The sequence below is a fragment of the Cynocephalus volans genome, chromosome 4, assembly GCF_027409185.1.
Source record: "Cynocephalus volans isolate mCynVol1 chromosome 4, mCynVol1.pri, whole genome shotgun sequence".
Taxonomy (NCBI): domain Eukaryota; kingdom Metazoa; phylum Chordata; class Mammalia; order Dermoptera; family Cynocephalidae; genus Cynocephalus; species Cynocephalus volans.
Window position 1 is genome coordinate 91251748 of NC_084463.1, and position 12730 is coordinate 91264477.

The 12730-nt window shown below is 34.8% G+C and overlaps 1 protein-coding gene across 11 annotated transcripts in view; it reads left to right on the forward strand.

Annotated features, from left to right (window-relative positions):
• DLG2 (discs large MAGUK scaffold protein 2) overlaps nucleotides 1–12730 on the forward strand; it is a 2032915-nt gene that overhangs the window by 1508910 nt on the left and 511275 nt on the right. For all 11 annotated transcript variants that reach the window (XM_063094161.1, XM_063094165.1, XM_063094169.1 and 8 more), the window contains one exon: nucleotides 6370–6539. In XM_063094161.1, coding sequence (XP_062950231.1) covers nucleotides 6370–6539 — 170 coding nt within the window. The remainder of the gene's footprint in view (nucleotides 1–6369; nucleotides 6540–12730) is intronic.

A 12730-nucleotide genomic window follows, 5' to 3' on the forward strand; every position in this document is an offset into this window, starting at 1 on the left:
GTTTCTGTCTAGATTAAAGAATATATACATAGTACATAATGCACACATCTCCCAGTGTGTGCCAGGCCTTAGGCCATTTGAATAAACTCAACCATAGTTTAGTATAATGAGTGTTTTTGTAAATATTGTATTTTTGTAAATACATTATACCTAGTTAAATTTGAATTTTAGATAAACACAAATAATTTTTAGTGTATGTCCCTAGCATGGCACAGAATATACTTATACTAAAAGTATTTGTTTATCTGAATAATAATTATTATTGTTTATCTGAAATTCAAATTTAACTGGGTGTCCTGTATTTTTATTTGCTAAGTCTGATAACTCTATAATCATTTGCACTACCTACCTAATGGAGGGACACTGAACCAACCAATTGGGCCAGAGATGGCTTTCCAAAAGATTAGATAAACTTGAATTAAGTATTAAAAACAATATGAGCTAAGGAAGATAATGTATTTAAAGTGCTGGTCATAAAGTCTGCCTGCAGTAGCTATAAATTTTTGTTGGCAAGTAACAAAGATCCACCTGAGCTTACTTAATCAAAAAGGGAAATTAATTAGAAGGATAATTGGAATGTTTTCTCAAATTCAATGATGAATCGGACAACTGAGCCCTGGGAAGAGCAACCATGGACTGAGGCACTGTGGCATCCACTTGGCTGCCTCCCTTTGTCTAAAGCCCTTGTTACCTCCCTTATATCTCCTTTATTTCCCATCTTCTTGCAAATAGGCTTTTGACATTTCACAGTCAATGTGAATGAAATAGCCCCGAATACTAAGCTCTCAAACTTCTATTTCTTCTGTTCAGACAGAACCTCTGAATCTCATGGTTTCAATTCCACATTCCCCAAAACAGAGACTGGCCAAACGTGGCAAAGTGTTCCATGTTAAGCTGTATAAACTTGTTACTCCTTCTGCAATGATGTGAATGTTTGTTGGAAAAAGGGCTTAGGAGATATTACTACATTGGCACATATCAGGTGCTTCCAATATCTTAGTCCTTTTGGGGGAGATTTAATGGACTAATAGCTCCTGATGAGATCAATGAAATAAATAGATCATTAAGGTGAGAAGTTTTAGCAAGGAGGAAACTTAGCTGATTATGGACTTTAAAGATCCCTAACACTTACATGTGCTTCATGATAGAAAGTGAGAGAAATAAAGCAGACAGATATAATCAAGCAGATTTATAATAGTTTCTAATGATTTGGAGTCATTCAGGTCAGCCTCTCTGGGATGGGTGTGTGTGTGTGTGTGTGTGTGTGTGTGTGTGTGTGTGTGTGTATGTGTGTGTGTGTGTGTTGTATGTTTTTTCTTCTCTCTGTTTGCCAGCCTAATATACCTGTATTTTCTTAAATAAAGTTTTGCCTTTTATTATTTCTTAACCTACCTTTAGTGACTCTAGGAGCAGAGGGAAAATAAGATTTTTTGATACCTTAACCTTCAGAACTTTTCTAAATTTATAATAATTCACATAAAATCGGTGACATTCTTTTTTTTTTTAAAGTTGTTCCTTTTAAACAGATTCTAACTTTTTAAAAGTGATGGATTATTCTCTTTAAGTGCATGCAGTGTAATTCCCCAGCTAGTGAGTTTTTTGTTTGTTTTTATTTCATCATGCGTTATTGTATTCCACCCAGCACGTTAAACATTGATCAGGTTTCTTCATGATGTGGCCCGTTGGTCTGTAATTAATTAATCTGTTTGACCAAAGAGAATAGTACTGAATGGAAACAATAAATGGTAAGCCAATTAGGGGACATTCTCAATAACCAATAGCTGCTGTAAAGTTAAGTTTCAGACCCCTTGACCTCAAACCCACTTTTGAATCAATCCTTGAGAGAGACTGAGTATGGTTAGATGTGTCTGAGATGGTTCAAGTGCGGAAGGACAGAGCAGGCATGAGTTGGTAGGAATTCTGCCAGGTTGTCCTGATCCTTACAAGCTTTCACCAAGGCTGCCATCAAGCCAGTTTGTATCAGACAACTGAAAGTTTTCTTCGGGGCAGGGGAAGGGTAAGATGAAAGGGAAATTACATTACACTACATAAGCAGTCCTATTTTCACATTTTTCTTGCTGAAAATCTCATTCATCTCTTCTCTTCCTCTCTTACACAAAATTCTAAATATTCCATCAACATTTTGATTGTAGTTCTCTCTTTCTCTCTTTCCCTTTAGGATTTTTTTCCTCCCCTATAGTCTCTTCATATCTTCTCTTATGCAAATGGTTTTTGTCTCTTTTTTTATAATAAAATATCTAACATTTATTAATTCTTACTGTTCATCAGGCACTGTGCTAAGTATTTCACCTGTATTAACTCATTTACTCCATATAGCAATCTTATTATTCCTATTTTCAGATAGAGAAACTAAGCCTTCAAGATGTCAACTGACTTGTCTAATATCAGACAACTCCGAAGATTTAGAGTTGGGACAAGGTCCCAGATGTATCTGGGTGTTGTCAAGTCTCCCAGGCTCATGTTCTTACGTTCTCTGCCATTATATACATCTATTATAGAATGTTTGGAAGAAACATAAAAGTAGAAATGTTCTTTTTAAAGCACCTATAATCTCCATGCCCACAAAGAATCAAAGCTAAAACTTTGCTTTCTTTTCTTCCAGTGTTTTTTAATGCATAATGAACAGGAAATTATTTTAACACTTACTCTGATTTGATGATTGTTTTTAATGAATTAACATTCTTAAAATGTATAAAATTAAAAATCTTATTTTAAAAGTAGAAAATATTTTAATACCTATGACATTACCTGTTATTTTAAATTATATCATCAAGATAGAACAAATAATTTATTATCTGACTTTTCAGCTCTGCTATGTTATGTTAAAGAAAATGGAATTGTTTAATTCAAAGTTTAGATATGATTCTATGTAAACGTGCTAATGATTTACTTTTTGTTTCTAAGATTTTTTTTTTTTTTTTTTTTGGTGAGGAAATGTACCAGAATTTCAAAAGGAAATTTTAGAAAAAGATTAAAATTAAACTTAATCTTGTGGACAATTCTGGTCCAAAAGATGAAATTTCTGCAGGTGACTATTGTAGACATATCTAAAACAGCAATTACTGAAAGAGTGAAACCAACTTCATTATACTGGTAGAATGGTGAGAAAGTCTGTATGTAAATTGTTTCTAATATAACAGCTCAGAAATGTGATAAAGCTGCACTTCTTACTGATACAAAGTGTTTCTTAAGTTTGAAGCTAATGATATATTTATATGTTTCAAAATAGATACAACTGGTGGCTTTATCACAAAGGTTATCTACTGGTAGACAGAGTAAATTAGTTTTAAATAGCTATGACCCTGAAGCCAAATTATTTTTCAGGTGATTGTGAGGAAGGGAAGGTGAGTGCCCTGGTTTGGCTTGACATTCTTTTCTCTCTATGTTGAGAATATTAATATAAACTCCTTTCCTCCCCCCCCCCCCCACCGCCTCCTATTTTTTTAAATTTGAAACAATCAACCCTTAGTACCATTGCATCAACACAGGCTCTAAAAAAGTCAAAACCAGTTTGAAACCATGTCCTCACCCTCACCAACACTGTAACCTTGTCAGTAAAATCCCACTGCCTTTAAAATAAGGTCAATGCTTCACAGATTGTTTAAATGAGAATAAGTGAAATGACTAGACAGATGTGGCACATGGTAGGTCCTCTAAAAATTTAAGTTTCCATCCTCTTCGCTTTTCAACAAATCTTTGAGCACTTCTTTGACCACCTCTCAATAGCAACAACTTTCAGATTGATAGTGTATTACAATTTACACATACATTTGTACACAGCTTTCAGGTTACTCCTCTCACCAACTCTGGGCATGCTTGCACTCTTTTCATGGGAAACTGAACTTCAAAGAGATGAAATGACTTGACCATGGTCACAGAGCTAATACAGAGCTGGGATTCAAATCCAGGCTTTCTAACTGCCAGTCCTGTGCTCTTCGCACGGCATTAAATCTGCCTACTTCATTCACACATAGGAAAAACATCTGATTTGGGCTGTGATTTCCTCACACCAGCAATTGACAATTAAGGATTCCACTGTATACAAAAGAAAAAGAATTAGTAGAGTTTGAATAGATATAGCCTGCAGTTTTGTTTTTTTTTTTAATGTTAGCCACTCCTTTCTATGAAAAGCTGTTCTTTAAAATATGATTAGTATTCTGAGCATAGGGTGACGGCAAACACTATGTTGTTGTATTATCATGAGATGGCAAAATTACCAACTCTCAAAGGACCAGCTGCTCCAGGGCAGCTGGCACCCGTGATGCCTTCATTCTCAAAACTATTTTAATTGGTAGTTTTCCGTGATTTTTTTTTAGTCAGTCAGAGAGGAAATATATGTGTAAACCTATTAAAGCCATAGCATCTGTTATGACGGCATCACTGACTCTTAGTAACCATTTCATCTCAGGATTTGGAGGCTGCTCAGTGTTCTCATTGAGGCAAGAGTTCCTATAACTCACCTCCTCAAACAGGTATAGAAAAGTTATAGACAAAAAAACCATAGGAAAATTCTTCCTATACTTTTTGTGTAATATTTCCACTGTGGTCCTATAATTTTGAAATGATATGCCTGACATACGTAAAACTGTTCATCACACTGTGTGTGTGTGTGTGTGTGTGTGTGTGTGTGTGTGGTCCTAAGAGGAAAGAGCCCAGATTTTGAAATAGGAAGACCTGAGATCAAATCCAATCTCTGCCCAAATTGCTGACAGCTTTAAACAAAGGACGTAACCACTTGGAACCATTCTCATCTCCATATGAAGATGATAAGTCATGTTTTACAAGACTGTAGAAATGATCCAATAGATAAGAATATTATAAATCAACAAATATTACACTGCTACCAATAACAACAATTTATTAGGTGCTTATTGTGTACCAGGGTCTGTGCTAAGGGCTTACATGTACATTATCTCATTTCATCTTCCCCAAAAGTCTTCATAATAGATGTTACTATTATATCCAATTTGCAGATGAGAATGTGGAGACATAGGTTAAGAAAATTATCCATGGTTACAAACTTAGGAAATGGAAGACCCAATGATTGAACCTACACTTATTCTTTAATTCACTCAACAAATATTTGTTAAGAAATAAATCCCGTGAACAAAATCAGACACTGTTTGAAAGGAGGAAGTGGGGACTGAAAGTTGGGTAAACAACCAACGACATTCACTTTACTCTGGCCACTGTGTAGAGAGGATAGATTAAAAGGTGACAAGAAGAGGTCCAGAGAGACGAGGTTTGTGGAAGTAGTTCAGATGAGAGATGTTGACTTCAACCAGGGTGGTAGCAGGGAAGATGAAGAAACCCGGATGGACTGAGGATATACTTTGCACATCGAGCTGAATGTGTAGTAGTGGGGGAAAGAAGGAGTCAAGCAAGGGTAGCTCCTCATTCTTGAGCAACATGGTCACCTGAGATGGGGAACACTAGAATGGATGTACAGAGTAAGGGAAGGAAATCTTTCTTGTCCCCAGACCATGCTCTTCACCATTATTAATATTATCACTAATTGTTATCTTGAACATAAAAGAGATTTGAAATCTATGGACATGAAACTGTAAATTACCTGGAAAGGTTTATAAAAAGTCAGATTATTCCTTCCCATGTGAAAATGGAAAAAAGGAAAGTTTGACAAGAACTTGCCATTGTTCTTACTTTTCAAAGTACCCACCTAGGAACAGGATAATCTGAGGTTCTCTTTGAATGTTGTTAGTTCTGAACTTCAATATTCAAAACATCACCAGATGAACTTGAGAAAAAAAAAACTGGAAGATTATTTGCCAGAAAGCTAATGGGTTTATTTTATATGATTGAGTCATGTATATTTTAACTCTTTCTACAGTTGTATTTTTAGCTATATTTTTCAGATTTCCTAAAATAATAGCATATTACTTTTATACCTAGTAAATTAAGAATGTGAGAAAATTAATCTATAAAGTTACATTTGTTATGTCTATGTAGTCTAAAGTAATAAGGTCTGAGAACCACTCAAAATATAACCTTCAGTCAAACAGTTAAAGCCAATCAAATTAATGATGTAATTGACAGAGACCTTAAAATATATGTCCTTCTAACTATGCCATGTGTGATGCAGTCCCAGCCAGAGTGCACTGGAGTTTAGGATGGGACCTGACGAGTAGTGTGATCGATGTGGAGAAGGCTGGGAAGGCTGAGGAGTTTAAGGTTTTCTTGATTTCCTTCATTTCAAGTAACCTTCCAAATTTGAGCATTTTTGTATTTCTTATACTCTTTCCTTTCCTACATCTTAAGGTTAGATGATCATAACATTCTTTAAGAAATCCCCTTAGCCACTCCTGAACTTGCCTCTTTTCTTTCTTTTAGGGTCAATGATTGTATCTTGCGGGTGAATGAGGTCGATGTGTCAGAGGTTTCCCACAGTAAAGCAGTGGAAGCCCTCAAAGAAGCCGGGTCTATTGTTCGACTGTATGTGCGTAGAAGACGACCCATTTTGGAGACTGTTGTGGAAATCAAACTGTTCAAAGGACCTAAAGGTAATAGAGACACAAATGACTCACAGTAAGACACAAGTGGCAAACCATTTGGCCAAAGTTTATGCCACAACCTACCTACAATGTACTGTCTGTTTTTATCCTCCAACACTCAGGGCTTACCAAGAGATTAGAAATCCTACAATAGTGGTTTGTACAGAAGATAAAAGAAACCAATACTGTAAATATGAACAAAAATAAGGAACATATAGATTTACATAGAAATGTCCTTAAAAACTATAATAGTAACAACCATTTATATTTTTCTATGAATTTTTAATCTTACTGGATTATCATAACTTGGCTAGCATATTAGCACTTTCTTATTTTTCAGATATAAATGGCAAACCCTCTTATTTAGCAAAATAGTAATGTAAATAATAATTGAAATAATCTATACTGATATAACAATTATGTTATTTTGATTTTGTGATATTCTTATGTGTTGTCCCCAACAAGTACTATATAACATTTTATACTTGCAATAGTCAAAATAAGTTAAAATTTATTTTTTGAAATGTTCACAAATCTCTTGAGGTTTTTGTAGTCACTCTGGTGAATTGCATAAACAGTGAAATGAATCATCATACTAATTTTTAAGAATAATAATTTGAGCTCTAATCCTTAGAATGATGACACTTAATATTAGCTTAATAGTATTTCAAACATTTTAGAAAAATCTAAGAATTAGCTTAACATTATTTAAATACTTTAAAAGACTATGACCAGATAATCATTACATACTTTGAGTAAATCATTTCTCTTTTCTTTAAAATCTATTTAATCTCTAATGTTACATGAGATTTAAAAAATAAGCATACCACCTTCTCTGGGAAGCAGTAGTGGGTGGTATTTAAGATCTCAGTCCCAAGAGTTACACAGGACTGCATTTAAAAGCCTGGTTCAGCCACTTACTAGTGAAGTCATCTTGGTTGGACCAATCCCCTCATTATTAAATGTAGATCATTATGGTAGCATGTATCCCGTGGGATTTTTGAGGATTAAGCATTTAACTAATAGGTGGCACATGGTAAGCAGAAAGCCTGGTGGTTAAGAGTGCAGACTCTAGAGCCAAAGTGCCTAGATTAAAATCCTGGCTCTGCAACTCACTAGCTGTTTGACCTTGGACAAACAGCTTAACCTCTCTGTGCCTTAATTTTCTCATCTACAAAATGCAAATAAAAATAGTACTTGCTCCTAGAGATTGTTGTGAGGATTGGATGAGTCAATTCACATAAAGTGTTTAGAATAAGGACTGGCACAGACTGACTTCCCAACAAATATTAGCTACATAGACATGTTATATGTAGTGTTATTTACTGCATGTGGTTTTAGCATTTGTAACAGTCATTTGGTAATGTAATGAAAATACTCAGATACCCCTCAGGGTTAAATTCAAATGCTTTAAAATTATAGAATTAAATCTGGAGAAAAACAAAAGAAAAAAGAAAAGCATTCTCATGCCACAATCTCTAGTGTTATGAAAGAAAGACTTTCTTCCCTACATTTATTAAAATTATATTTGCAAGGTGCCTTAAAGCCAAGCAAATGGGTATACAAATTATTTCTATTAAAAATATATTCTTTATATAAATAATATGTTCTACAATTCAATAAACAGCAACTATTCAGCACAGTCCTAAGGCATATATTAATTTTAAGCACTCAGCAAAGTATTACCAACCACTTATAGGCCTGCTGATAGCTGAGTCATACAGTGACTTCCAGCTGCTCAGCAGAGCACTTAAAGGCCATAGGGAACTGATGACCAAGACTTCTTAATTTTGTCAGGAATACATTTTTTAGATCTTTATTTTTGGTGCTAGGGCCCCCTCCAGCTGTTTTACTTCAGTCTGAACTCTTTTCCTCCTTGAGCCTGGAGTGAAGCAGGCTTTGGATCACGGAAGGGGAAATGGGGAGAAGTGAGCATTACTCGGCCAGGTACACCCAGGCAATAACCCAATGAAAGTACACAGCAGATGGGAGATGGGTTTACACGTACATTTGGTCTACTGAGAAGAGGAGAACCAGGAAACTGTTGGAAATAACTTTATATTCCTGAAAGCAGACTCCTGCCAAATCCCTGTAAAGGGGTGTGGGCCTTTTGGGCCTGTTGAGATTATGCTGAGTCAGGCATAGTTTTGCATACTGTCCCTATCCAGAGGACACTGATGGGAATTTGTTTCTTTATATAAAGCTTATTGATTTACAGGGAAAAACTGTTTTAGTCATTGTTTAAATTCCTAATGCCTGTCCCAGTGCCTTAAATGCAGGAAGTGCTAAATCAGAGTGAATTGAATAATTAAATTGGATTCTACACTAAATCTGATGACACGTGCAATCTTAACTTCACTTAAAAGCTTATAAGAATTACAGTACATTTAAAAGAAATTTCTATCAATGTTTAACTCACACCATGGAAACTCTTACACACTATGGAGGATGTAGATGAATCAGATGTAATCTCTCTCCTCAGAAAGTTTTAATGGGGAAGATAGATGTAAAGTCAACTACCTTTAATGCTGGGCAGAATTAAATCAGCTCTCTGATGGAGATTGAACCATGATTTCATTGAGGAAGATGGGACTCATCTTACCCAGGAGAGTCAAAATGCTCCAGAGAATTTATATTTAATGTGTGCTCACTGATTCTTATCTGTCCTTCTTTGAGCATATGGGTACTCTATAGTAAGCATCAACAATCTAGCCAACTAAGCTAACTGTATTCAATTTTGTATTTATCATACAGTGCTATCTGAATCTACATTAATTTACTCCTATAATGATTCAACAAATATTTATTAAGTATTTACTATGTACCTGGCACAGAGCTGGACAATAGGGATTCATAAAGAAAGTAGAGATAGCTTTACTGTCAAGGAGATTATAGTCTGTTGGGGAAAACACTTATAACCTAAATTGGGAAAAGTGCTCTGAATGAACATCAAAAATTGTAAATAGCGAACCAATTAAATATTGGGTGAAAGGATGTTACACTTCCCTCTGTGTATGTAAGACTTCTATAAGCAAGTGCCACTTAAGCTAAGCCTTGAAATATAAATTAAAATAGTTTTCCAGGTAAAGAGTATGGGAGATCACTGCAGACAGAAGTAAAAGCATGTGTGTACAAAAGCCCTAGTGCAGAAAAGATCTCGATACCTTCTATGGGTCTAATAATAAGACAATGAATGACAGGAAATGATATCATGGCTGCAGATAATCAGGTGCCAGATCGTGCTTAGCTTTGTTGCCCATATTTAAATTTTTTAAATTATATTTAAATGCAATGATAAGTTATTCTGAAATTTTAAGCATGGAAAGGACGTAAACAAATTTGTCATTTTTAGAAGATCATTCCAGCTACTATAAAGAAAATGCCTCATTTATAGTGTAGGGGCAAGAGTGAGAACAGAGACTAGTCAGGGGTTAATGGAGGAGGCAGAAAAAGGAGAGTGGATCTGAGCTATATGTTGGAGATACAGCTGATGCCACTTTTTGACAGACTAGATGTGGGCTGTGTCAAGGAAAAACCCCAGTTTTCTAGTAGGGGTGTCATTTGTGAGATGGGAAAGACTATGGAGGAACCTCTGTGGAGAGATGATTAGGAATTCACTTTTGAATATGTTGGAAGCCTGTGACATATCTGAAAAGAAGATCTCAAGGAAGCAGAACTAGAGAAGTTCTAACTAAAAACCTTTTCAAATTAATATTCTGATTTTCCCTTGTTATTTTTTCAAATTTCAGAATTTGGGGAAATATCTGAATAATTAACTTTCTCACTTTCCATTAAAGATCTTTAATATGAAAAACCATGAATATGGCTTCAGCTATTTTGAATAGTTACAAGCATTTAATAAATCTATTTTATATATATTCTTAATGCCCAGACTATTTTCGGTTTCAGTATTGTTTTTGTTTGTTTTTGTGCAGGACAGAAACTAAACAGTATTATTCCTTTATGTTCTATAGATAAAATACTACAGGATTCTTTGAAACGATGATTTATGGCAGAATTAAATTTACATTTTTCCAATTTCATACTTTGTGTTATTCCATCTATTGCACAAATTACTAATTCTGAGATAACCTTTGATGTATGTGATTCTGTCTTTATAGGGTGCTAATCTTACCAGTATACAGATAGAATCATCTGGCTGGTGATTTATGGCCATGTATTTCAGGAATGAATAGCTGGGCAATATGCAAGTCTGATTTTGAATGTCTTTTCTTAACATGTAAAAATTTCTCTAACCTCACACTCATAGACTGGTCATTGCAAGCAGCTGGGGTGTCAGTGTGTGGGCAGTCAGATGAGAAAAAAAAACTGTAATCATATGTAGGAAGCAATAATTAGACGAATCCATTTAGGCTTGCCAAGCAACCAAAAATCAAGCAACAGAAGAAAAATCTGAAGTATATATGTGGGTTCTCAGGAAATAGGATTACAATAAAAGCCTTTCTAGTGACATTCCCAAGAACAGTCTAAGTCATAACTTCTAAGGAGCTGTGTAATTAAACAAGTGCAAAACTGTTAGTTTCTGTGGCCTAAGTCACAGAAGGCTAAACCTGTATAAGAAATTAGATGGCTTCTTTTAAGATGCTCTTATTGCTTATGAATCATAAAGCTGGTTTAAGGCTAAGTTCTAAAACTGAAAAATGTTATTTTAGCCACGTTACTCATTGATAAAAACTGAGTGATTAAGTATATCTAGCAAGAAATTTCACCAATCCTCCTACATTAATTTTTTAAAATGTTTTTAAACACCATCTGTTTTAATTTCTTCATAGATATAATTTTGTTTTTGCTGTTATAGAGCTTTGTATCAATGCAAACTGAAAACGTAGTGAAGATTGTAGGTCTCTTTTTAGTACAGGAAACAACAGTTAAGTATAAAAATGCAACACTGTAGAAGTCATTATGATAATGGGCATTTATAATGTACATAATTCAGTCATTAGAGAAGCCCCGTATGTAGTGGGAAGTTCCTGGCCTTAGAACAAGTGTCTTAGCCTCATTATGTCTCACTTTTTTCATGTGCAAAATGAATATAATTTGAATATCTAATTCATAGTGTTCAGGATAAGTATCATAAATTATTAATAAATATTTATAGTGTTTTACTCTTATTATGACCATAACTGGCTGCAAGTTGAATAAAGAAAGAAGCAAAAAACTCATTCTGGTGCCTTAAAAGTATCTCCTATGGTATTTTACACAATCTAGTCACTTAATCTTTTAGTATTAGTACTTGCTGAATTAATGAATTGAGTGTTAACTGAAAGTTTTTAATATTCAGCAATTTCAGGTGGAGCCAATATATATTTGGCTTCTGAATGCATACACACATACATATATATATAAAATATATTGATGTTGTGTGTGTGTGCACATATGTAGTGTATGCAGCTGTGTTTTTCTCTCTAGCTCTATAATGAATTTATTTCTAACAGGTGTGTTATGATGTACCATATGAATTTATGCTTTATAAAACTGTTCGTATATATTTATATGTATATATTTTTCCTTTGGTTTCCTCGTTTGGGCATATATTTCAGTATATTCCATATGGAAAAATACCTCCAAAGATGTTGAAAACTAACCTCGTAGTGTCTCCTTAGCACCAGTTTCCATCAGTTGCTCCAGCCTCTGACCTCTCCATTTATGTCAATGATTGTCTCCGTCACCCAGAGTAAAAATCTCAACGTCCTTTTCTTTTGGTTCTCTCTTCTTTGCTGCCTTTATTAAATCAGGCATCATATCTAGATACACTTTATTAAATCAGGCATCATAAATCAGGCAACTAATCCTCTCTCTAAAATCTTCACTGCCATTATTATGGTTTTTATGATTCCTTGATATCTTTTATGACCTACTGTAAAAGACTCCATTGCCACTCCCTCCCTTCCATGCTTGCACACCTCGGCTAGATCAAACTTCCAAAAATCACAGCTTTATTATGGTTCTAAAAACCTTCGGTGGCTCTTCATTGCCAGTAGGTACAAATCTAAATTTCCCACCATAGCATTTCGTGCTCTCTGTGACCTCCCTCTCTTGTAGCCACGATATTCTATTTCAGCCTTTTCTTTATACTCCAACTTAAGTATCTCCTGATCCAGATAGGCTGGACTATGTACCATTTATTAAAACACATGCCATACTCTCCTGCTTCTAAGCCTTTGCCCATCCCATTCCCA